Consider the following 26,621-nt stretch of genomic DNA (forward strand, 5'->3'; position numbering starts at 1 on the left):
AGATAAAAATGTTAGCAAGTGTAAGAAAGTTATAATGTAAGGAAGAAGGTGGCAGGGAGGAGCTCTAGGGGGAGGGCCACATTTGAGTTGAAGCCAAAATAAAGTCAGGAACTGAACCCCAGGTCTAAATGTGAGACTTTCAGACAGAGAGAACAGTCAGAGCAGAGGTAGAAATGGAGTTGGATGTGTTTGTAAACACTTAAGAGGCCAGTGAGGGGGTGACCTGGAGAGAGGCAGACTATGAGGGGGGCACATTGGTTCAAGGCTGATCTTAGAGGTCTGAGAAAGGACTCTGGAGGGGATCAGTGAGTTCACTCTGCATTGAACAGACGTACTGTCAGAACCAGGAACTAGTCAGAGAATCAACCAGGAAGACAAGACAAGGAGAGAATTTGGGTTGCTTTAGCCTTTATCAAACCCTGGCCACACCTCTTTTATGTGTGAATGGACATTATCAAGAGATGCCACTTCTGAGCTAATGAACCACTAAAACCAGTCCTCCCATCTGTTTTGATGGATGAATTACAAAAATATGCCTTTTCCTGATTGAGGCCGCAGGTACCGGGTTCAGCTTGCCATTACATGATTTCAGTCCTCACAACTCCTCAGCCCTGTACAGGGCACTGCGGACCATCTGTGTATGCCACACTTGAGAATTACGTTAATCCTCTGGCCAATAGCCATTGAGAGAGGGAAGCTATCACCGTGCAAAATCATCTATATTCAAGAATCCTGTTTCCCCAGGGTTCTTTTATGGTTGTTACCCACACCACGTGAATGCACTTTGTTCTTGGCATTCTTTCCTTTGGGAGAACAGAACTCTGATGTTTGAATGGAACCCTTTCTAGCGCCCTGGAAAGGAGGCTGACACCAGGTGCAACACATAAGCATGTACACCTACCGGATGAGGAGGATGTAGACTTCGTGTCTGGGCATCTCGTACTTCTCCACCAGGCTGAACATGGAATAGAAGCGCGGCACAACCAGGTTGATTAAAGACACCACAAAAGGCAGTAACAGCACTGCCCCAGGGTTCCTGTGCGTCTTCAAGAACTGCAGGGATGGAGAAGACACAGAGGTCCACTGAACTGCAGACCTTCCCCACTCACTCAGAAGGCCCCAGAGTAGAAAATCCCCAGAAATAGTTCCTCTGCTGTGAACTATTAAGCTACCATTGGTAAACACTCATCCTGTACCAAGCATATTGTGGCTGTGAGCGGCAAAGATGGTTCAACCAGGACTACTTAGTAAGGAAGGATCAAATCTGAATGCAGGTGTTTCTGACTCAGGCATTGTGATGGCTGATTTTTATTGTCAGCTTGACACAAGCTAGAGTCACGTGGGAAAAGGAACTCCAACTGAGGAATTTCCTAGATCCGATTGGCCTTTGGCATATCTGTGGGAATGGTCTTGATTACTAACCAGTGTAGGAGGGCTCAGCCCACTTTGGGAGGCACCATCCCTAGACAGGTGGTCCTGGGCTATATAAGGAAGCCAATGAAGCAGGAGCCTCTAAGTAAACCGAAAGGAGCCAGTGTTCTTCCATGGTTCCTGCCCTGACTTCCCTCCATGATGGACTGTGACCTGAAAGTGTAAGCCCAATAAACCCTTTCCTCCCCAAGTTGCTTTTATCACAGCAACAGAATAGAACTAGATCAGGGGCAAAAACTGTGTTGGGACTTGACTTCCCTTACCAAGATGCCTTGGGTGAGTAAGTTGAGTTCTCCCACTGTGGGGGCAAAAGTTCAAGCTATTGAAACCACAGTGCAAGGGACTGGTCACCGTGGGATTTCTCCCGCTTCTCTTATACAGCCTGAGGCATGCTCACCAGGCGTCCCTGTGCTTGAGAAATGAACTGGGAGAAGTCTAACCTATGCTGCATCTTTGTAGGAGGACACAGCTCCCTGGTGGATGGCTTCTGTGCAGCTGGGGGCCCTCTGCTGGGAGTCTTTCCCTGGAGTCTTGGAGTAAGAGATTCCCATGGGGTTTATTTATTGTCCTATGTTTTCTTCTCCTCCTCCTAAGGTCTGACCTCACCTCTAATCACTTCTAAAAGCTCCCCTTGCGCTTTGGTATGTCTTTAGAATCCCTCACACGTTGGTATGTCTTTGGAATGCTGCTGGTACTGTGGGTTGAATGTAAAATAACAGGCCTGTATGTTTAAATACTCGGTCCCCAGCTCGTGGCACTGTTTTGGGAGGTTGTGAGACCTTTGGGGCAGGAAGCATGGCTTGAGGAAGTGCAACACTAGACATGGGCCTCTGAAGGTCAAAGCCCAGCCTCTGGTTCCTGCCCATACTCTCTGCTTCCTGGTCCATCAAGATGGTCACCCACTCCTACTCTGCTAAGCAAGCCCAGCCATCATGCCTTCTCAGCCATGATGGACTGACATTCCCTGAAACCACGAGCCAAGATAAATCCTTCCTCTTCCTCCTTGGAGCTGCTTCAACCAGAACACTGAGGGAAGTAGCTGACAAATGTGGGTACCAACGCTGGCCCTCCATCTGGCACTTATCAGCTGTGGGGGCACCTGAGTGCTTGGTGACTCTGAACCAGGAGAGCACCTCATAACCCACAGAGGCGCACAAGAAGTCAGCGAGATGAAAAAAGGCCAAGCCCATTCCGCCATCCACTGGAAATCGTGGTCAGCAGTGATTGGCAACCACCAAGGTTGTGCCAAAAGTTAGCTCAGCTCAGCCTAGAGCTGAGACTCGAGCAAGAGAATGGTCTCAGGGCTTCACCCCTTCTCCATTGCTGCCCTGCACTTCAGGGCAAACATGGGAGGCAGAAGCCTTCACATCTGTAGCTGCCCAGCCATAGCTTCTACCTCACCCTGGGCAATCCCAGGCCCTTGAGACTGATTCAGTTTCCCCTCTTTCAGGGCAGACTTTAATATGGTCAGTGACAAACCTTTAGTCACTTAGAATTCACTGGTCTGTCAGACTTACTAAGCCTCTACTCTGTGACAGGTGTCATGAGGGCATTGGGACAGATTCATAAGGGAAAGCTAGGCATGTGGCATGCCTATAATCCCAGCGCTTGGGAGGCTGAAGCAAGAGAATCAGAACCAAGGCTAGCCTCAGCTTCATAGCATCACCTTTACTCCAAACACAGGGGAAAAATAAATGGGGCTGGAGAGACGGTTCAGCAACTGCTTACTGCTCTTACAGAGGACCCAGGTTCAGTTCCCAGCACCCACAGGTGGCTAAAACCTGTCCGTAACTCTAGTTCCACAGGACCTAACACCCTCTTCTGGCCTCTGTGTCATTGCATGACACAGGTATACTTACATACATGCAAGCAAAACACTAACACGCATAAAATAATAAACTTTTTAAAAACAGAAAACAATGTACACTTAAGAACTTGACCCCAGACACCTGCCAAAGACCCCATCTCCTCAGAGGCCCAGAGTGCCTCACCCTATAATATGCACTCACACCTTCTAGGACTCAATGAGTGCAGATCTGAGTGTGGGGTCGTAGGAAGAGGGGCAGTTCTGCCATTTCAAACAAGTCTCTACGGATGTGGGTGCTGCTGACCACAGAGCCCAGCTCGAGCAGGCGGCTCTCCATTCATCCCCAGAAGCATCCCACTGCTCCCCTGGCTCTCTCTGCTCTGGCCTCTGTCTGTGGGATTACCTCAGAGTTATACTCAGCCAAGAAGTACACGCCTGCAGAGCAGGCAGCGGCCACTCCAGTAGAGACAAGCCAGGCAGCCACATGAGCAGAGAAACGGGTCAGCTGCTGGTGGAATGTAAGTCTGGCATTCTCCAAAAGGATCTCGGACAGGTTCTCCTGAAAGTGTGAGACAGTCAAGTGGACCCTCCCCACTGTCAGCAGAGAACCCAGGGCAGCCCAGACTGCAGGGAGATGAGGAGAGTTGAGGATGAAGGTGGATCATGGGAGTTGGGGAGAGACTCTCAAGATGGCCAAGAACCTCCAAGAGCTTCAAACTCCATTTTCATCTTAGAGGAATGGGGGATGTAAAGGAACCATGGTCGTGGTGCCCTCCCTCCCTCCCTCCCTCCCTCTCTCCCTCCCCCTCTCTCCCCCCTCTATTTCCTTTTTCTCTTTTCTTTCTTCCTTCCTTGTTTCCCTTTTCTCCATCCCTTCTCTCTTTTCCCTCTTTCCCATTCCTCCCTTCTTTCCCTTTTATCTTTTTTTTTTGTTTTGTCTGAGGGAAACAAGATGTTACTATGTAGCCTATACCACACTCTCACATATTCCTGTTTCTGCCTTCCCAGTGCTAGTATGGGAGGTGTGGACCATACCACTACACACAGTAGACTTCTCTTCCTTCCTTCCTTCCTTCCTTCCTTCCTTCCTTCCTTCCTTCCTTCCTTCCCTCCCTCCCTCCCTCCTTCCTTCCTTCCTTCCTTCCTTTCATTTTGAGACAGGGTCTCCCTGTAGCCCCAGGTGGCCTGGAACTCACAGAGAGCCACCTGCCTTAGCCTTCTGAATGCTGAGATTAAAGGTATGCACCACCATCTCTGCCTCTTTTCTTTTAAAAAAGAAATTTTATTTTTACTATTTTTATTTGTTTGTGTGGACCACTGTGTTGGCCACTGCCCTCAGAAGCCAGAAGAAGGCATCAAATCTCTTGGGGCGGAGTTACAGGTGGCTGTGATGAGGGACATGACATGGGTACTGGGAATTGAACTCAGGTGCTCTGGAAGAGCAGCCAGTGCTCTTAACCACTGAGCCATCTCTCCAGCCCGAGGTGGAGTCTTTTCTTGATCAACAAAGCTAGGTACCACTTGGAAGACGGCGATAACTGTACAGCTCTGTTGTTAGTAATTTCTGCTCGCTCTTTCCTTTTTAATGTTTGCTTCTGTAGATGGGCGACTGAAACTCTGCACGGCTGACATTTTGGACCACCTCATTCTGTGTCACAGAGGCTATCCTTGTGTGATGACGTCCAGGCCTCTGTACAGGAGATGTCACTTGCACCTTCTCCCCAGTTGTAGCAACTGAAAAAGTCTCCAGACATAGCCTGAATCCCCCTGAAGGGCACTGTTGGTCCAGGTGGAAAAATCACTGCTCTGGGATAGAATTTTCAGTCAAGAAGTGTGAGTTCAGGAAATAGATGCATTTTAAGATGAATTGCTAAGGTGGCCTCTGTGACGGGTGATCACAAGGCCCTGACAGCCTATGGGATGTCGTATCCCCATGTACTTGCCTGCACTAGGAATTACTCAGAGGTTCGTTTTTAGCCCATCTCTATCAGTAGAACAGTAATTATTACAAAGAGAGGTTATAGACAAAGCCAGGAGTGCTGTGCATGCCTGTAATCCTGGCATTTGGGAAGCTGAGGCTACAGGGTCTCAAGCACCAGACCAGCTTGTGATACACAGTGAGACTCTAACTCAAAGGGATGGGAAGGGAAGGGAGAGAAGGGAGAGAAAAGGGGATGGAAGGGAAGAAAAAGAAAGCAAGCTTTAGGTACACAGGGCAGGGGAGGAGGCCATAGGAAGAGCTGGCAGGTAAGTGTGTCTTACCCTTATCTCTGTGCTCAGATTCTTCTGTTTCAGCTTCACAGCTTTTTCGTGGGTAACAGTGAAGTCCCAGCAAAAGACAAGCTTAGTAATCCCTCTGGAGTAGATGTGGGGGTTGATGAAGTTGTTCCGGAAATACTTGGCCATGCTGAGGAAAAGCAGGGACCAAAATGGCCAGGCGTTATTATGACAGTCATGGAGCAGAGCGGGGACCCATTACCGCACAGCCAGTGAAAGGCAACATGGACAATTCAAACACTTCCTAGGGCAGAGGGATTATCAGCACAATTTATACATTACAGGGCCTGGCAGGCCTGGCTGCATTTTGCCAACAGGGGGACCTTTGCCCTATTAAGAATTCTGAGCCTCAGCTTCCACGTCTGTATAATTTGGGTGACAATAGTACCCACCCCACAGACATTATGAGAGTTGTGTCAGCTTCCCATGGTTCTACGATGGACTACCCCCAACCTCTGGCTTAACACATCTCAAGGATATTATGTTATATTTCTGAGATCAGAAGTCAAGAAAGGAGGGGGCTGGGAAATGGCTCAGCCAGTTAAGCACTTGCTGTGCAAACATGAGGACCTGAGTTTGGATCCCCAGAACCCACCTAAGAATGCTGGGCATGTGTGCTTGTAACCCCATCTCTAAGGAGACTACAGGACTATTCCTGGGCCTCCCTAGCCAGGCAGCAAGCAGCAAGCAGCAGGCCAGCAAGAGACCCTATGTTAAAGGAGCTGGATGGTGTCTAAGGAGAGATACCCAAGGTTGTCCTCTGGGCTCCACACACATGTGCACCCCTACACACACACATACACACACACACCACACAAACACACGTTTTTAAAAAGAAGTCAGTAAGTAGGTGTTTCAGGACTGACTTCAAGGTATAGCAGGCTGGGCTCCTTCTGAGGGAACTAAAGAAAATTGATCCATTTTTTTTGCCTCTGCAACTTCTAGAGGCTGCCCTCTACCCTTGACTTGTGGCCTTTCTTTCACTTTCAAAACCAAATTCCTTCTCTCTCTCTCTGACCTCTCATCTTCCCTTTTTCCCAGTCTTTTTAAGACAGGGTCTTCCTATAGCCCTAGCTGGCCTGGAACTCACTGTGTAGACCAGGCTGGTCTCAATCTCATAGAGCTCCACTTGCCTCTGCTTCCCAAGTGCTGAGATTAAAGGAATGACACCCAAGGTTGATTTCTGACCTTCACACACACAGCATACAAGTGTGCATACACAGACATGTACATGTACACAAAGACACACACATACATGAGCATACACTTGCACATATACACATAATAAAATAAAGCAAAATCCTTAGGATCAGGTCAGATTCCACACCTGAACAGCAGACTGAAGAAGCAGGTGACCAGGCAGGCTCCGAATGTGAAGATGTAGGCCAGCTGCATGTTGTAGGAAGCCCCTGTCCCATGCTGGATCGTGGTGTTGGTGTAAAACCCATAGTACATCACCGTGTCTCCAAAATAACCCTGGTGGGGACAGTAAAAAGATCCAAGTTACAGGGCTTGCTCAAGAGAGAGGTGAATGGCTGAGGTCTGACCCACCTGCAGGAATTCAGGCAGTCCCAGAACCTCTCAGTGTTCAAGGAGAGTGGGTCCAGAGCTGCTGAAGACATCACCGTCTGCAGATGCACAAGTCTCCTACATGCATTGGCCCAGTGTCTGCACAGGACCGATGTCCATCCTCCCACCTTCTGAGTCACCTTGAGATGACATAGCATGCCTAATGCAACCTGAATACTCTGTAATAGCTGTCGTAGTGTATAGATTAGAGAGGCAAGGACGAAGACTGCCTGAATGCTTAGCACACACATCATTTTAAATATATTTTTATGTATTATTTTTATTTTATGTGTATGAGTGTATTGCCTGCATGTATGTGAGTGCACCCATATCGTGCAATGCCACGGAGGTCAGAAGAGGGCTGGAGTTAAGGATGGTTCATAGCCACCATGTGGGTGCTGGGAATCGAACCCAGGTCTTCTGCAAGAGCAGTCAGTGCTCTTAACCACTGAGTCATCTCTTCAGCCCCACACACATAATTTTAAAGAATCATGCATGCGTGCGTGCATGCATGTGCGTGTGTGTGCACATGTGTGCGTGCGTGCGTGTGTGTGTTTGTGTGTGTGCAGGTGACTAGAGGAGGAAGTAGGGTGCCCTGCTCTACAACTCTCTACCTTATTCCCTTGAGATATAGGCTTTCTCTGAACCTGGAGCTTGCCAATTTTCTGGCTACCCTGGCTCTCCAGTAAGCTCCAAAGACACTCCTGTCTCTGCCCCCCACAGAGCTTGGATTACATGTACATGCATGCAGTCATGCCCTGTTTTTTATGTTGGTGCTGGGGATCCGAACTCAGTTTCTTGTTTACGCAGCAAGTGCTCTTATCCACTGAATGATCTCCCCAGCCTGACACAAATTTTAAAGATTTTTTTTTTTTCCACTTGTGGTTGATTGAATCAAAGGATTTTCCAGGAAACAGACCTAGGGGGCCACCTGGGATCTAGATGTTTTATCACTAGCTCTTAGAGTTGAAGGGGTTTTCAAAATAACACTATTTTACAATTAAGGGACCCCTCTGTGAGCACTCAGACTTGGGAGCAAGCCAAGCATCACTGAAATCAGGGCGCCAGACATCTCGAACCTCTGCTACCTAGTCAGTTTGCTGGCCTCTAGGTTCATTTCAGTTGACAGGAAACCAGGAAGCAGAGAAGTGAAATGGAAGTAACTCCAGAAGACAGAACATTAGTGTCTATAAAACAACTGGTCTCGTTTTTGTAATAGCTCATATCAGAAGAAGAGAGCAGAGCTGGGGACATTATTCTAGATTCATAAAGACTTAAGACAAAAGAACAGAATACTAACTCTGGTCTTTGAATCCTGGTCCGAACAAGCAAGCTATGAAAGACAGGTGGAGGAAATCGGGAAAATTCTAATATAGTTTGGAGGATTTATTCTTTCTGTATGAATGCCCGTATGTTTTGAGTTTCTTTACTTCAGTAAAGGTTGCTCTCTGTTGGGTCTGAGATTTTTCTCTTGCCTTTTAATTCTTTGATTGGCAGAGAAAACGGACCAAATCAAGACCCCTAGATGATAAGAAATGTGGCAATGGTAATGTGACCATTCTTATATTTCAGAGGCATGTTGAAAATTACAGAATGGGATGTCCTGGTGTCTGAAAGTGTCTTTCTTCTTTGATTCTTTTTCAATCATTAAAAAAATGTAAAAGCTAATTTTAGTTCACAGAGATGCAAAAGCCAGTGCTCTGGGGCTATACTTTTAGCAGCCTTGCTAGGGCTCAAAGGCAGACGTCTTTTTTTCTTTTTTTGGTCTTTTTGAGACAAGGTCTCCCTGTAGCCACAGTTGGCCTGGATTCGCTAATGGAGACCAGGCTGGCCTCAAACTCAGAGTGATCCGCCTGCCTCTGCCTCCGGAGTGCTGGGATTCAAGGTGTGCGCCACCACACCCAGCTGGCAGATGCCTTTTTAAGGTCAACTCATAAGGAGAGGTTAAAAACCTCAGTATATGGATTAATAAACTTTGATTGCTGTTAAGAATAATAATATGGATTTATAAAAGTGTTAAAGGCACCCTCCTTTTCTTGGCGGGGTCTGGGCATGTGGTGCCGCTCACTGTTATGTGCAGAGGCAGAGGAAAAGGGCCATGGCCCTACCGGAGTCATGTCTTCAGTGCCATCGGCTCCCTGTCTGTCAGTTCTATCCTCAAACACCAGGACACGGGTCAAAAAAAAAAAAAGTTCAAATGCATGGAAGTAACCCAGGGGTGGAGGAAATGGACAACTTACCGCCCCGCTTAAAAACTCCAACCCAGTAAACTGGAGTGTGTTCTTCTCAGCCACAGTGAACTGGGGGATGACGATGAAGCTGAAGATCACCACAAATGAGAAAATATTGAACCTCAGGAGCCACCTCAGAAAGCTGAAGTAGGACAGGACGCTGGTTCCAAACTTGCCACCGATGGCCTTAAGCGTCTTTTGCCACAAGCTGACAGAATTGAAAAGCTCAGAAAGGCTGCTTTTGGATCTGCGGTAAGCCTGGAGCGAGGAGGCAGAGGAGAGAGACTTGGTTCTCATTGACAAATGGCTCCTGAGGCAAGTGCAATTGCAGCAAAACAGCTTCATTCTGAGCCAGGGGGTTGCAAAGGTGACCTCATTCATCCTCACAACAACCCTCCCAGTGTGTTCAGTGGCCAAGCTGGCCCCTAACTAACTTCCTAGACCTTCACTGTGCCCATCTCTTTACCCCAGACCTATGCTGACCTGTACAGTCTGAATTTTGGCTCCCCTTCCCTCCATCCCCTCCTTCGGCCCAACTCCTCCACCCCCACCCCATGAAGCAATTTATTAACCCAGCATCCTTTGTTCTAATGCTCCTTGTTGGCAGCTGCCACCTGTCTGGCAATTCTGTCCACATCTCTCTGTCCCTGAGTCGTTAGCTTATGGCCCCCATTTTGGTCTTTTTCCAGCACTTTCAACCCCTCCAAGGCTTGGAGGACCCGGCAGACCCACACTTTTGGAGCCTCTGCTGAAGTGGCTGTGCCTGACACCTCTTCTCTGACATCCTCCATAGATCTTGGTCATGGAGCCAACCTCAGCACTGCCAGGGAAGGCACAAGTGCCACTGTGGAAGCAGTCTTGTGCAGAACCAGCTCTCCTCATAGGGAGCAAGCTCTTTATGTTTGGCTGGCTTGACTGTGTCCACCCATTCTGGAACTTACAACTTCCCAGACTTTTTGAGGAAGGCTGCCGGAGCTCAGACAAACTCCTGCTGGTTTATGTCTTTTACAGTAATTCCAGGAATCATTTGACCTCAGCACTGCCAGCAGGGGAAAGGGGTGCCCTTGACTCTCCCTGTTGCTACAATCTTACCTTACCCATTATGGATGAGCCACAAAACAGACCAATAAAACAACTCCACATAATGCAGCTACGCTTTTCTGGGTATATAAACGAAAGAAATGAAATCCACATACCATTAAAGTTCTTTCAACCCTATATGCAAGAGCTAAGATATGCAATCAACCTAGGAATCATTGGTGCACAAACGGGTGAAGAAAATGTGGAATATACACCCAGTGGAATATCATTCGGCTACAAAGAAGAGCAAAATCTTATCATTTGCTGAAATATGGATGGAAACGATGGACATTATCCAAAGTAAAATACAGCACACACAGAAAGACAAATACGGCATGCTCACTCTCATATATAGAAGCTTTGAAAGTCACCTGAATGCGGAACAGCCATTACTAGAGGCTGGGAAGAACTAGGGGCTGCGGTGCAGATGCCAAAACAGACAGAAGGAATGAGTTCTGGTGCTCCCCAGTGGGTTACTGTGCTTCACAGTAGCCCAGTATATTCGTTACAAGAATCTGGCTGAGGAGCTGGAAGGACTAGAGTGCATGCTTTAGCATATGTCAGGCCTTGGGTTCAAGCCCCATCACCTAGAGAAAAAGAAAGAAAAGGGGATGGAGGGGGGAGGAATGGAATGCAGGAAGGAAGGGAGGGAGGGAGGGAAAGGAAGAAAGGAAGGAAAGCAGAGAGGGAGGGAAGGAAGGGAAGGGAGGCAGGAAGGCAGGAAGGGAAGAACTTGTAGGACATTGTCCTCTGAGCAGGACGTGACCATTGCACTCTTGAACACTGAACAGCTGTAATTACTAGAAGGAGACCAGCACAAGACTGGGCTCATTAATTTTCTGTCACAGACAGGGACAGAGACAAAGACCTAAGAGGCCTGGCTCCTCCCAGAAGATAAATAGGCACTCAGCAGTTGCTAGGGGGAAGGGCTGCCAGGGCCCTGCCCTGTGTGACGATGTATAGGCAGCTAATAGTTGCTGGGAGAGACAGACATTTTCTTCAGTGCTATAGCAGCCTGTAAGTTGCCTGTGCTCCTGTAGGTAATCCTAACTAAACTCACTGGTTCACCATGCCAGACTGGAATGGAATCATTTCTTTAGTCTGTCTTTGGTGCCCTGTCTGGGATGAGTAGAGGTTTGTTCATCGTCCAAGGAAAAGTTCATGTAACAGAAAGTCAAGGAGAGGAAAATGTTAATTAACCAAGATTTATACCATGCAGACTGTACACATGCATTGAAATAGAACATGATACTGCAACAGCATGCAAATTATGTTAACGAAAAATTGTTGTTATTGTATTGTTATTTGTTTGAGACAGGATCTTACTATGTAACCCTGGCTAGCCTGGAACTCACTATGTAGATCAGGTTGGCCTCAAACTCACAAAGATTCATCTGTCTCTGCCTCCCAGTGCTGGGTGGGGCTAAAGGTGTGCACCACCGCACCCGGCTGAAAACAATCTTGTGAAGGGCTGACTTACCAGAGAAAGTGAGTTCAGACACTGAGCACAGCCAGTGGCTCCCAGGATACCGTGGGACTGTTTACTTTTTTCCTTGTCAACTATTTTCCTGTGGAAAATGGCAGGAGAAAATAAAATATATCAACATTGTAATCCATTCCTGCCAAAAATTAGCTCCCATTAGGCATGGAGACACCTGGGTGCAGTCCCAGCCACTCACTTAGTCCTGGGCTTAGGGGCAGATGGAGAAACCTACTGAGACGTAGTCTCCGTACATAAATGATAAATAAATAATTGGGCTGCTATGGTGTATCACAGATGGCTGAAGGCAGTAAGCAAAAGAGCCAGTTTCCCCGGATGGTAGAGCTGATTGGCAGGGAAAGGCAACAGGTAACAAATAACAGTGATAACACAGAATAAAATACACAGTGTAATATATTGGAGATGAACTTGTGCCTGGAGTATTGCCATCTGCTTATAATCTTGTAGCCTAAAAATTACTCATTCCTCTGAAAAGTGTAAGCCAGCCGGGGGCAAAACCACGAGCACCCTAAGATGAGGGGTGGAGCTGCCTGGGAGACAGAGAGCCTGTGAAGAGTTAGCTGCGGAGAGGTAGCACGGCATTGTGGGACACTTAAGACTATGGGTGCAGTGCATGAACGCTAATGGATACTGAGGGTGGGACTTGAATGATGTGCAGGTCCTGAGAAGCTGTTTCTTTGCAAGTCACTCCCTCCCAAAGTCATAAAACGGTACAAAACCCAAACTAAAAATGTCTCATGTTAGTCTGTGAGCCCTGGGGCCTCGGAGGGCACACGCATGTGAGCCTCCCAAGAAGGGAAAAGGGGAAAATTTAGTGCAACAAATCCCAACACTCAGGAGGAGGAGACAGGAGGATCGCAAATTTGAAACCAGCCAGGGCTGCATAGTGAGACCCTGTCTCAAAAAAAAAATGTAAAAAAAAAGAAATTTTTCTATGGAAAAGCAAGAGGACTGGGGTGGCTTGAGTGGTAGAGCACTTGTCTAGCATGCACAAGGCCCTTGGTTCTATCCCCAGCACAGTACAAAATCAGGTGTGGTGGCTCAAGCCTGCAATCCCAGCACTCAGTAGATGGAGGCAGGAGTTCAAGGTCATCCTTTACTACATGACCAGTTCTAGACCAGTCTGGGCTACCTGAGATCCAGTGTCAGAAAAGGAAAAGAAAATAAAAAATCAGGGTAGGGTAAAGATCTGGGAAGTGTAAGAGAGGAGACTATAAATGGTAACCTGCTTAGTTAGAGGAGGGTGTTTGTATGGATCGGGGAAGAGCCCACACCTGAGAACAGCATCCCATGCCCAGGGGACCACAATGGGAAGCCTGAGGAATAACCAGAGCACCAAGGAGGCACAGTGGCTGCACCAGAACGAGCTGCGGAAAGGGAAGAGACTGTGACTGAGCAGGGAGGAGTGTGTTCCTAGATGTTTTCAACCAGGGAAGATTTTGAGCCACCCAAGATTCAGCCATAAGTGTCTTGAGGGACACTTATGTAGGGAGAGTGGCTATGGCACCTACCAGAGGCCTGGATTGCTGCAAAATACTCCAGAATGAAGAGGAAAGCACCCATATCACAAAAGGAGCCCACCCCACATGCTGGTTATCTTGTGGTTGAGCAATCCTTCCATAAGACCTTTGGGGTTTATTTATTCATTTTTATTATATTATTATTATTTTATGTGTATGCATGTATTGCCTGCATGTAGGTAAGTGCACCCATGTCATGCAAAGCCTGTGGAGGTCAGAAGAGGTTGTCAGATCCCAGGACTGGAGTTAGGGACACTTGTTAGCTGCCATGTGGGTGCTGGGATTCCAACCTGGGTCTTCTGTAAGAACAACCAGTGTTCTTAACTGCTGAGCCATCTCTCCAGCCCCTATTTATTCATTTTTATTTAATGTATATGAGTGTTTTGCCTGTGTGTATGTAAGTGCACCTGTGTGGGCAGTGACTGGGGAGGCCAGAAGAGGGTGTCAGATCCCTTGGAACTGAAGTTTAGGGCTTGTTGAAAGCCTATGTATGCGTGCTAGGAACTGAACCAGAGTCCTCTGGAAGAGCAGCCAGTTCTCTTAACCACTGAGCCATCTCTCCATGCTCAAGGCCTTTTGGGTTTTATTCCAGCATGCAGTGCAGAACTTGATATGGAAGAAGGTTTTCAGAAAGACACAGGCATGGACTGGAGGGCATGATCCAGCAGTAGGGCACTTGCCTAGCATATATGAGGCCCTAGGTTTGATCTCCAGTACTACACACATACAGAGGGGCGGGGGGAGGGGCACAGTGGACACATTTGCGTATTGATCTCTTTACCCTTCAACTAAGTCTCAGTCCTTCAAAGGCCAACCCCATATCATCACCTTTCAAGGTTTGGCTCAGGGCCCCATTAGGGCCCCCACTGACTCCTAGTTCTCCCACAGTAGGCTCCTTCCTGACTGGGCCTGAGTTTCCTTCAGTCATTTCTTAGTTTGGCTGTCAAATTTATTTTCTCTGCCAGTTTTAAGAATTTATATTTTTTACATTTAAAAATTTTGTATCTTGTGTATGTGTTATAATGTGTGTATGTGTGGGCACACTCATTCCTGTGTGTGAGTGTGCGCATGCGTGTGCCACAGAGTACGTGCAGGGATCAGAGGACAATGTCAGAGGACTGCCTTACTGGACAGTCTCTGGTTCACCACTTGGCACTGCAGGCAGGCTGGTCCATGGGCTTCTGGGGAGTCTCCTGTATCTGCTTGTCACTGGAGTGTGGGATTATGGCCTCTGTCATTATGTGGGTTCTGGGGACTCAAACTTGTCCCCATGTTTGCATGGCAAATGTTTCACCCACTGAGTCCTCTCCCCAGCCCAGAAAGGTATTTGCAGCCTCCTTGTCTGCCTCAGGCAAATGGACCTGCTGGATTAGTTATTAGCAACTGGGCTGCATTCACTCTAGCAGTTTCTGCTAATGATCACAGTTTAGAAAAGAAAAGCTCTCTTTTTGCAACTTGGAGGCTGGGAGTCTTTGCTCAATATTATAGTACTTGGTTAGCTTGCCTGAACTGTGTTTAATGCAAAGTTTAAACAGTAAAATAACCCTGATGTTTGTTATTTTAAGTCCTGATTTTAGGAAACTTCTTAGATCTCTGTGTGTACACATGTTCAGGTGTACCTGCACATGTGTACACATGCATGTAGAGGCCAGAGGACAACCTTAGGCATTTCCCACCTTTTAATTATTTATTTATTTATTTATCTTTATTTAATCTATGTGAGTGTATTGCTAAATGTATATAAGTGCACCCATGTCATGCACTGCTTGTGGATGTCAGAAGAAGGCGTCAGATCCCCTGGAACAGTTGTTAGCTGCCATGTGGGGGCTGGGATTCCAAACTGGGTCTTCTGCATGAGCAGCCAGTGCTCTTAGATGCTGAGCCATCTCTGCGGCTGCCTACATTAAAAAAAACTTTTTTAAAAAAGACAGGCTTCCTCACTGGCCTGGAGCTGATTAGCCTAGACTGTCTGGCCAGTGACTCTCAGGGAACCCCCTGTCTCTGCCCCCCAGTCCTGGGATTACAAGAACAACCACCCTGTCCACTTTTTTATGTGGGTTCTGAGGATCAAACCCAGATTCTCATGCTTGCATGGCAAGCACTTTACCAACTGAATCATCTCCCCAGCTACTTCCTTTTATTTGAATAAACTTTTAACTTAGAAGTAGTTTGAAATTTACAGTAAACATTCAGTCCACATGGAGTATTCCCAATATTTCATCTCACTGGGTTCCCCTGCTAGCTCTTACTTTCTGTGGTGGGTTTGTCAGAATGAAGACACCAGCACAGGCATGCTCCTTAAGTTTCCCAGAACCCCACATTACATTTATTGAACTGTCTCTTTCAAATCCTCTGTTCTCTGACAGTCTCTCAGACTTGCTTTGAGTTTTTGACTGGGCAGTTTGAAGATACATGATTTGGAGATTTTTGAGGTTTTGCCCAATGGGTCTCTCTGATGACTGGTTCTGGGTTTGAGAGAAGACCACAGAGGGAGCTGTTCTTCTTGGAACATTTTTTGTGGTGTTAAGTCAGTACCTGGCCCAGGCAGCAGCATCCAGACCTCACTGGAGACTTGCTTTTCTCCCCTTTCTAGAGTCTTCTTTAGAAGAAATCACATACCAAAGCCCACACACCCTTCAGGGAGGGAGATCAAGATCCAGTCCTTAACAATCTAGGCATGACTAGACATAAGCCTCTAATCCTAGTACTTGGGAGGTAGAGCAGGAGGATCAGGAAATCAAGGCCACCTTTGACTTTATAGCAAGTTGGAGGCCAGCATAAACCACATAAGGCCAGAATCAGTAAAACAAACAAACAAAAGCTGGGCATGATTCATAAATTTAATTCAGCACTGTGATGGCTGAGGCAGGCAGATCCTGAGTTTGAGGCCAGTCATGACTACATAGGAGACATTATCTCAAAAGCGAGTTGGGGGTGGGAGGGAGGGAAAGAGAGACAGAGACAGAGACAGAGATAAAGAGACAGAGAGGAGGAGAAAGAGGGAGAGAGAGGGAGAGAGAGAGAGAGACTTTCATAAGGAGGACCCATCTCTTCTCTTTCATTTCTTTCTTTCTTACCTTTGTGAGACAGTAAAGGGGAAAAGAAATGTACCCATGAATTGAGTGTTACTTTTATGTGTGTCTGATACTGTTTTATGACTGATCTTATATTTTTCATACTTTGGGAATCTAGCACTCAGCCTATAGTGGTTTTATGAATGCTTACTAAAATGGAGAACATTAAAGACTTCAGAGCTATCTTGAGGAGAAAATACTACAGTTTCTAGTTGGAGTGTCTGCTTGCAATGACCTTGTTAAGATGCCTGAAGTAAATTCTGTTGAGAGTGTCTTAACCCTGGCCCTTAATCTCTGCATCTACAAATGTGCCTGCAGAAGGAATTTCCCCTTGGTGGTCTTAGGACATGTAGGCATCTGTGCTTGTACTCATGAAGATTGTAATTTAAATCTACAAATGTTGTGACAGTTAAGACATGATACAGGGGATCCTATAAAACTGTAAAACTGTGACCTTCGTGTTAGCTTATCTAAGTTTGAGTTCTCCTTCCCTCCAAGTAACACTCAGTTTCTTGGCTCCCTTGTTTCCACAATAATGAGGCAGTGGTAGATTGAGGTTCCTATGAGATAAGAACAAAAATCCAGTCATACCTAAGCTTCCTTTTCTCTTCCATGGTCCTCGGCTGGTTCCGGATGGTTTTGATTCTGTCTCTAGATGTCATGGGAAGCAGGGATGCAATCAGCCTTTGTCCTGAAGAAGAAAATAAACAGAGTTTAGTTTCTTTTTTCTTTAACGAAGTCATAACATTTTTAAAGATGGCACTGGAGTGCAAACATGGAGCCAGTTTCCTCCTCAGAGGAAACCCTGGGTTGGTTTTAATGACCTAGTTGAGGTAAAAGGAGGCTTCCCCAAAGGTCAGCAAACCACTCTACTGAAGATGAATTTGTGTTACTCCTGTGCAGGGAAGGCAAGAAGACAGAGGGGAAGAAAAGCCAGGGGAGGGAAGGGGCAAGGAGACATGAGGAGAGGGCGTGTGAACCCTGATGCCCTGTTGGTTTTAAAGAGTTGGGTGTGGGGACATGTTTTTTCCCTCTCTTAGAAATTATGAACAGCGACAAGATCTTATGCCCAGAATGGAAAAATACATATTTTTAAAAAAGTTGTTTGTTTGGTTTTTTTTTTGGTCTTTTTGAAACAGGATCTCCCTGTAGTGCCAGCTGGCCTGTAACTCACTATGTAGACCAGGCTGGCCTTGAATTCACAGAGATCCTCCTGCCTCTGCCTCCTGAGCGGTAGGACTACAGACTTGTGCTACCACACCCAGCTTAAAAAAGTTTTTAGACAAGATCTCCTGTTACTCAGGCTGGTCTCAGGGAAGGCTGGTCTCAAACTCCCTGTGTAGCTGAGGGTGATTTTGAACTCCTGCTTCCCCTTCCTCCATTTTCTGGGGATGGAGACCAGGGCTTCTGGAATGCTAGGCAATGCCCCAGGACCTATACTCGGAATATTGGGAGTCAAACAGAAATAGCATTTCTGTTGGTCTCAGGAGCTCAGAGGCTGAGAGGAATCAGGCAGGACCCGGGGTTCAGGATGAATGCAGCTTTAAGGGATCCTGTCTATCCCCTGAAACCAAGGAGGCAATGCATCAGACCAAAATGGGACAAGGTAGAGCTGAGGACTTAGGATTGGTGATCAGGTAGCTCTGTATTTGGTCTCAAGTCTCCTAAGTCCCTGAATTTTCCTGAGCCTCAGTTTCCTTACTAAGCCTGCCTCAAAAGTGCAGAGTATGGGAATAAATACAGCTAAATTTGATCCTTAACAAAACTAAATTTGATGACTAAATTCTAGGCACATGAAACAAGGTTATCCAGAAAGTAAGCTCTCAGAGCAACCCTTCTCTTCATTCCCAGCATCCTTGGTTTACTGACTATGTGTTCAAATATTACTTGATATCTTTTAAAAACACTTTATTTATTATTTTTATTTTATGTGTATGCGTGTATTGCCTGCATGCAGGTAGGTGCACCCATGTCCTGAAATGCCCACAGAAGTCAGAAGAAGGTGTCAGATTCCTCGAAACTGGAGTTACAGATGGTTGTTAGCCACCATGTGGGTGCTGGAATTCAAACCCGGGTCCTCTGCAAGAGCAGCTAGTGCTCTTAACTGCTGAGCCATCTCTCCAGCTTAAAAAAAAGAGGCTGGGGAGATGTGCAAAGTGCTCCTTCACAAGCATGACCATCTGACTTTGGATCCCCAGCACCCACAGAAATAGCCAGGCACAGCATTACATACCTGTAATTATAGCACTGGGGATGCAGGTACACAAGGACCCTTGGGACTGACTAGCCAGTCAGCCTAACAGAATCCATGAGATCCAGGTTCAGTGAGAGACCCTGTCTGAAAAAGCACGGTAGAGTGGCCAGCAAGATGGCTCAGCAGGTAAAAGCTCTTGCTTCAAAAGCCTGACGACTTGAGTTCCATCCCTGGAACCCATGTAAAGGTGGAAAGAGAGAACTGACTTCACAGAGTTTTCCTAGGCCTCCTCATATATGCCATGTCATGAGCAAGTGTGTGCACACACATGTGCACACACACACACCACATGTACTCACATACACAATAATAAATACATTTTTTAATTAAAAAATATGGTGGCAAGCAGTTAAGGAAGACACCTAATCTGGAAGATACCACTGCACAAGTGAACACACATTTATATGCACGTGCATACACACACACACACACACACACACACACACACACAAGTAAATAAAAACCTTGTGGATGACTTGGAAGCTAATTCCCTAATGTTTCCCAAACATCCTATACCTTGAATGGTTTCCTGGGAAGGATAGCAAGTGTCCATGCTCAGGCAACCTGGGCTGCGATGGATTGGATAGATGGATTCATTCAGAGACGAAAACCTCAACAACTGGTTGTGTCTCCTGTCGATTCCATGGCGGAAAATTTGACAGTCTACGGAATCTATGTCAGTCACCGACGATACCGTGCTGAAGGTAGGTTTTGCCAGTGACTTTCTTAGAAAAATCTGGTTCAAGGATGGAAGACTTTGGGTCTCAGATGGAACACTCTCCACTTCTATGATGATTTCATTTACTTGGTCATCTGATAGCATTTCCTGCCTCTTATGAGTCTTGTTTTTCATAGTGTTGGTTGTCAAAGACTTCATAAATATTCATACTGGCATTGTTGGACCCCACCAGGGGAGAACAAGGACACTGGAAAAGGGATGCCCCCATTCACATCTTACCAATGCCAGAAAGAACTCGCCAAAGCCAACCCCACACAAATCCCAACGTGACTGCCTCTGTCCCTTGAGGTCTCCTCAGGAGATGTGTTTCCCTGCAGAGAATTCTGTCTTGGTAGCTAGGTGAGAGATTAGAAACGGAACCCTTCATTAAAGACAATGGGATTCTATAAATAGAAGGCAGAGATTCTTCTAAATGGCCGTGTCTTTCACCCTTTCACCTTTGTGCCTGGAGACAGCTGTTTGGAAAGCAAGAAGACCAGTACTCTCTAAGGATGATGGGGAGAGAAGCTACAGAGGGACGGGAACTGGGTCCTCATGGGGAGTAGCTGCTCTAGCGATGTAGTCTCTCCACTCTTCTTGTTCCCTAAGGAAAATAAATCCCTTCATCACTGAGCTATTGCTCTGATTCAGTGTCAGAGACTTGAACACAATTGCTATACAATAAGCCTGATTTAGCCAGGTGTGGTGGCACACACCTTTAATCCCAGCCCTTGGGAGGCAGAGGCAAGGGGAATCTCTGTGAGTTCAAGGCCAGCCTGGTCTACTTGGCAAGTGCCAGGCCAGCTGGGGCTAAAAGGAGACCCTGTCTCAAAAAGACCAAAAAAACAAAAAACAAAAACCAACCCAATAAGCCTGCTTTAGAAGTCGTTTATTTCCTAGTTGGTGAAACTGAGGGACAGAGCGATGAATTGAGGTGTTCCACCCACCGACTCCTATTAAATGTCAGGGTTGCACGAGAACCTCAGAGGTCCTCCCCACAGTGGTCATTAACATTACCCAGACCTGCCATTACTGGATAGAGTATATCATTTAGTTGCACAAGTACCCTGAGACCAGGTACTATCATTAGCCCCATTTCCTAGCTAAGAAAACTGAGCGGCAATTTGCCCAAGGCTAAGACATCAACATGTGTCAGGGCCAGAGGTCCAATTCAAGTTGGTCTGAATCCAAAGCACTTCACCTTTGCCTCTTCCTTGAACAATGCTGTGATGTTCGTTCATTCATTCATTCATTCATTCATTCATTCATTCATAAATTAATAAGGATTTACCAGTGCCTGGTATGCGCCAGGGGCTTTGGTGGACAGCAAAATCTATTAAAGTGGCACTTTATCAATTGATACATGGTTTAAAAATCAAAACCAATGAAAGAGAAAATGAGAAAAAAGTTGCATCTATTTCTTCACTCCCCTCTGCCTTTGGGGATTCTTCTTCAAACCTCATGCTGTCTGGACAGATCAGTCTTATGAAGGTCAAAGACATTGCCTCTCCCCAATAGTTAAATCCAGTCTCTAGTAGTAACTGCCTGCCAGGCTGCAATATCTACACCTTGTGAAAGATACACTCCAGGTTGGGAAGGTTCTCGAAGGATAAGACTAAGGCTGACTGTCTTAAGCTGTGGAGCTGGGAGGTAAAGGACAGCTTTAACTCATGGGGTCCCTCCGTTTGTATTAGGATATGAAAGAACCCATTTGTTGATTCTTTGTTCGCAGACTTGCTTTTGCATTCCCTGTCCTCTCTCTGATGGCTTCTTTGGACTCCAGTTGTCTCTGTTTCTCATCCAACCCTCTTCACCTCACATGAGGTGATTTTCCTAACACTCCAAAGCCTTCTGTCTTTCAGGATTGAGAAAACAGTTCAGTAGATATTTGTGGGTAAGCATGAGGACCTGAATTCAAATCCAAATACCCATGTAAACATCAGGTGGGCCTAGTGGCCCTCCTGTAATCCTAGAACTTGGGAGGTGGAGACAGGGGATCTAGGTATCCCTAAGAGGTGTGTCCTCAAGGTCAGAGAGATGGCTCAGCAGCTAAAGAAGCTTGCCACCAAGCCTGACAACCTGAGTTTGGTCTTGGGGACCCACGTGGTGGAAGGAGTGAACTAACTCCCTCAAGTTTGTCATCTGACCTCCACATAAGCACAGTGACATATGCCCCTCCCCCAGTCACACTAAATAGATAGATGATAGATAGATAGATGATAGATTAGATAGATAGATAGATAGATGATAGATAGATAGATAGATAGATAGATAGATAGATAGATAGATGATAAATGAAATTTATTTATTTTTGAAATGGTATCACTATGTAGTCCCGAGGCCTGGAACTCTACATAGACCAGGCTGGCCTTGAACTCATAGGAATCTACCTTCCTCTGCTGTGGTTATACAGGTATACAATGAAAAAGAGCAAGTGGGACAGAAAGAGATATGAAGTGTAGTTTAGAGAGAAAAAGAGCACTGGGAAGCTTTTAACAAAGCAAGGGCTGGGAGAGGCTATCATCATTCAGGAGGTTAATGCCATGGAGAAGAGGCCTCCTGCTCTGCGCGGGAACAAAGGGAAGACCCCACCCAGCTCAGTTTCCAACTAGTGAAAGGAAAAGGCCTAAGGAGTTTTCTGCTCCTAGAAAACAACAAAGTACAAAAGCTGCTGATAATGTGATTCAAGGGGGTGAGGGTCCGTTCCAAGCTGGCAGTGGAACTTGGCAGTGCTGTCCATGTGGTACTGGATTTGAAGGCAAGACAGACACAAGAATGAGGGGGCTGTAAACTCGTCCTCCACAGTTTCAGGGAGCTCCTGAGGCCAGCCAATGTGTGCCAGTGGTGGAGTCATTGCAAGAAGGGCCTTGAGAGGCAAGGAGACCATGAGAAGCCAGTGTGCAAAGCTGTTGAGGTGAAGCCTGGGTTGTGGTGGAGACCCCGAGATGTTGGAGATGCCAGAGTCATGAGACATCTGACAGGGAGAGTTGCATACAGGGAGTGGTACGAGCCCAAGAGAGAGATGTATGTTGTAGCAAGGCTAGAGGGGCTGAGCCATCTAAGCCCTTTGGAACTAAAGCCCCGGGTATTATACGTGGAGTTACAGGACTTGGGTTTTGTTCTTGTTTTGGCCTGGTATTTCCCCACTATGCCTCATTCCTCCACTTTGGAATGGGAATGTATACTCTGTGCCATCATATGTTGGAAATATGTAACTTATCTTTTTTATTTTATAGGGGTTATAGTTAAGAGATTGCCTTAAGTCTCAGAAAAAACTTTGGACTTTGGACTTTTGAACACTGTTGAGACTGTGAAAAATATGAGGACTTTTTTGCTTGTTTGTTTTTGTTTCAAGCATCTTATTTATTATTTAAATTTTTTAAATAACTACATGATTAGAAGAAGCATTTCATTACAGCTTTAACATATTCAGTAACACACTCCAGAGCAAGAGTACATCTCTCTCACAAGTGGCTGTAAGTTTCTAGGTTCACAGTTGAATTAATACAGTTACACAATATTGAACTCAGCATAAGCCTTGTAAGACACAAAACTGAATGACACACAAAAAAATTAACAATTTTAAAAAAATGTATTATATTTGAGGAGGAAGCATGGAAATTTACATCACGTTAATTAGTAGACGTGATAAACATTACCACTGAAATCTATCCGATGACTTTATAGACAAACACAGGCGCCAAGGATCCAAGTGCAACCGATTATGACTAGTAATAATCAGATACATACAGATTAGAGATGCATGCACCAACATCTCAGTGTTGGTAGCAAAAACAATGAGTCTTTCTGCAAGGAAGAGTATATTCTAAAATGAAATGGAGATCTTTCTTAAAGGTTAAAAACTCATTCAATTTTATGAGGACTTTTAAGTTGGACTAAGTGCATTTTGCGTTATGACATGACCATGAACCTCTGGGGGCCAGGGAGTGGAATGTGGTGGTTTGAATGAGAATGTCCCCCATAGGCTCATGTATTTGATCACTTTGTCCCCAGTTAGTTGGTGGCACTGTTTGGGGAGGTCATGGAATCTTTAGGAGATGTAGCCTTGCTGGAGGAAGTGTGTCCCTGGGGGGTGGTGCTTCAAATTTGTGGTTAAAGATGTGAGTCCTCTTCCTATTCTCTGCGGCCATGCCTCCCTGCCATGATGGACTTTTATTCCTCTGGAACCCTAAGCCAAAATAAACTCTTTCTTCCATAAGTTGCTTTGGTTGTGGTGTTTTAACACAGTAACAGAAAGATAACTAATACAGAAGTAAGCGTTTGGATTAAAGGTGTGCACTATTCCACCCAGCCAAAAGCATGCTTTTTTTAAAAGAGAGAGGGGGGAGGGAGAGAGGGAGAGACCCTTGCCTCAATATGTAAGGAGGAGAACAATCAAGGAAGATGCCATTATCTGACTTCCACACACACACACACACACACACACATATACACACACACACACACATATTTGAATACTCATACACACAAGCATACCACACACATACATATGCAAATAAAAAAGAAAAATACCTTCTATCTTTCACCAGTCTGTGTACTTCCACAGTCCAACATTATAACAGTTGTATGATTATTTTGAAAAAATTTTTTGATTCAGAGTCTCACTATGCAGGCCTGGCTGGTCTGGAACTCATTACCAAGTGCTGGGATTAAAATTTTAAATTGGCTTATATTTAAAAACGTTTTGATGGGGCTGGAGAGATGGCTCAGTGGTTAAGAACACTGAATGTTCTTGCAGAAGACCTGGGTTCAAATCCCAGCACCCACATGGCAGCTAACAACTGTCCCTAACTCCAGTTCCAGGGAATCCGACAGTCTCTTCTGTCCTCCATGGACATTGTACAACACAGGTGCACTTACCTACATGCAGGCAATACATGAATACACATAAAAATAATAAATAAAATATTTTGAAAAAATAAAATAAAAATAAAAATGTTTTGATCAGTGGACTTTGTCCCCAGAAGCATAGACAGTAGTCGTAGACAGATGGCCTTGTCTTGTTACTTATGACAAAAATGATTGGTCCAAGTGTGGGCATGTGCTCCACATAGGCTGGTCAGTCTTCTCCTAGCAATGCTGGACTGACCAGAGAGAAAGAAAAGACTTCTATGATGTGGCTAAGTTAAGAGGCATCTATGGAGGTCTGATGGGCTGACCCTGATGGTGATGACGGTCAAGTTTAAAGACAAGTTGGGTCAAGCAGAGATGCGAACTGGTAACAGGCAAGCCCAGCTGGCACCAAGCCCTGGCTTGGCCATGATTTCTGTAATTCATTGAGCAAACTGACCAAACCAAGAGCTCCAAAATATTATCTACTATGTGCCAGGCACTGAATGAAGAAATGGAAGGTATTACTACAACTTAAGTTATACCTGTATAAATTCCCTTGAACAATGCCCATTTGAATTAGGTTTCTGTTACAACCAGAACATTCTCTTTTTTTTTTGAAAAAAAAAAAGTGTGTGTGTGTTGTTTGCATGTGTGTGTACCTGTGTGCATGCCTGAGTGCATTCACTCATATGAGTTGGGTACATGTGGAAGCCAGAGACTGGCTTTGGGATGTCTTTCTTCTATCATTCTCCATCTTATTTTTTGAGACAAGGTCTTCTCTTTCAGAACCTGAAGCTTGCCATTTTGGCTAGACTGGCAGCCAACAAGCCCCTGGGATCCACCTGCCTCCATCCCCCAGCATTGAGGTTACAGGCATGAACCACTGTTGCCCAGCTTTTATGTGGGTGTTGGGGATCCTAACGTAAGTCCTTATGCTTGCACTTTACTCGCTGAGGCAAAAGAAGGAAAGAAGGGAGGGAGGGAGGGAAGGAGGGAGGGAGGGAGGGAAGGGGAGGAAGGGAGTAGAGGGAGGGAGGGGAGAGAAGGAAGGGAAGGAGGGAAGGGAGAAAAGGGAAGGGAGGGAAAGAAGGAGAGAGGGAAGGAGGGAAAGAAGGGAGAAGAGAGGAAGAAAACTCTTAAGATAGATTAAGCAGCTACTATACTCATTTGAAGAATGAGGGCCAAGAAGAAATGACAGGGTCTGGTATCTGGGTGGCCTTGAACTTTTGCTTCCCCAGGGCTGACTTTATAGTCACCATCTATTACCACTTACCTTGGGGTGACTTGTGCCAATCACGTTCAGACAGCAGCAGGCTTCCATCAGCACATTCAGGGCTATTTCCTCTCACATAAGCAGCATTCACTGGAATGAGGAGGGGGACACTGTCAGTCAGTCGTGCCCATGGACACTGCCCAACACATGATGGTTATAATGAGCTCGTAGCAGTCAGCAAGGGTTATCTGTACTGAGACTTGGCCTTTGAAGTCCTGAGAGATCCATGGCTATGAACTTGTGGAAAGGGGTCTGGAGAGATGGTGCAGTGGTTAAGAGCACTGGCAACTCTTGCAGAAAACCTGGGTTCAGTCCCCACCACCCACATGGTGGCTAACCACCATCCCTAATTTCAGTTCCAGGGATGCCCTCTTCTGACCTTTATGGGAAATGCACACACGGGTACACAAATACATGCAGGCAAAACATTCATACATATAAAATAAGAATAAGGAAATAAATGTTTATAAAAAAGAACTTGTGGAAAATAAGATTAAGATACAAGACCAGTGCAGTCAGCATTTAACTATCAGCCATGGTTAAAATATATTAATAATACTTGTGATTCAGTGAGCACTTCTACTTCTGTAACTGAAAAACATTTCACAAAACCAAACTTTACATATATTTATTATTTACTATATTTATACATTATATATTATTATATATACATATTTATTATTTAAATTTCTATTTCCCTTTAAAATTTTGAGACAAGGTTTCATCGTGTAGCCCTGGCTGGCCTGGAATTCACTATGTAGACTAGGCTGACCTTGAATTCATAGAGATCCACCTGCCTCTGGCTCCTGAGTGCTGGGATTAAAGATGTGAGCCATCACCCCTGGCACAACCAGTGCTCTTAACTAATGAGCCAACTCTCCAGCCCCCTTTGAAAGATTTCTTTTTAAAAATATTTTTTATTTATTTCATTTTGTGTGTGTATATGTGTGACCACGCATGTACCATAGCACATATGTAGAGGTCAGAGGACAACTTTTGGGAGTCTTTTGTCTTCTTCTGTCATGTGGGTGT

General features: G+C 45.7%; 1 protein-coding gene, 1 non-coding gene and 1 pseudogene across 3 annotated transcripts in view; 1 reads left to right on the forward strand and 2 right to left on the reverse strand.

The window, feature by feature from the left end:
- The window catches only part of Tmc5 (transmembrane channel like 5), a 72,901-nt gene that overhangs the window by 37,305 nt on the left and 8,975 nt on the right, over positions 1-26,621 (reverse strand). The window contains exons 3-10 of one of the 2 annotated variants that reach the window (XM_017800815.1): positions 25,590-25,679; positions 17,082-17,181; positions 11,876-11,963; positions 9,325-9,573; positions 6,843-6,991; positions 5,501-5,645; positions 3,642-3,797; positions 902-1,053 (exon numbers count right to left, since the gene is read on the reverse strand). In XM_017800815.1, coding sequence (XP_017656304.1) covers positions 902-1,053; positions 3,642-3,797; positions 5,501-5,645; positions 6,843-6,991; positions 9,325-9,573; positions 11,876-11,963; positions 17,082-17,181; positions 25,590-25,679 — 1,129 coding nt within the window. The remainder of the gene's footprint in view (positions 1-901; positions 1,054-3,641; positions 3,798-5,500; positions 5,646-6,842; positions 6,992-9,324; positions 9,574-11,875; positions 11,964-17,081; positions 17,182-25,589; positions 25,680-26,621) is intronic. The other variant, XM_017800816.1, reaches the window with a different exon arrangement.
- Positions 9,111-9,259, forward strand: LOC115072172. Its single transcript, XR_003851238.1, has one exon. It is a non-coding gene; the product is annotated as a small nucleolar RNA SNORA57 (small nucleolar RNA).
- Positions 9,903-10,342, reverse strand: LOC103742785 (annotated as a pseudogene).

This window comes from Nannospalax galili, unplaced genomic scaffold (assembly GCF_000622305.1).
Source record: "Nannospalax galili isolate Female #2095 unplaced genomic scaffold, S.galili_v1.0 scaffold381, whole genome shotgun sequence".
NCBI classification, from domain to species: Eukaryota; Metazoa; Chordata; class Mammalia; order Rodentia; family Spalacidae; genus Nannospalax; species Nannospalax galili.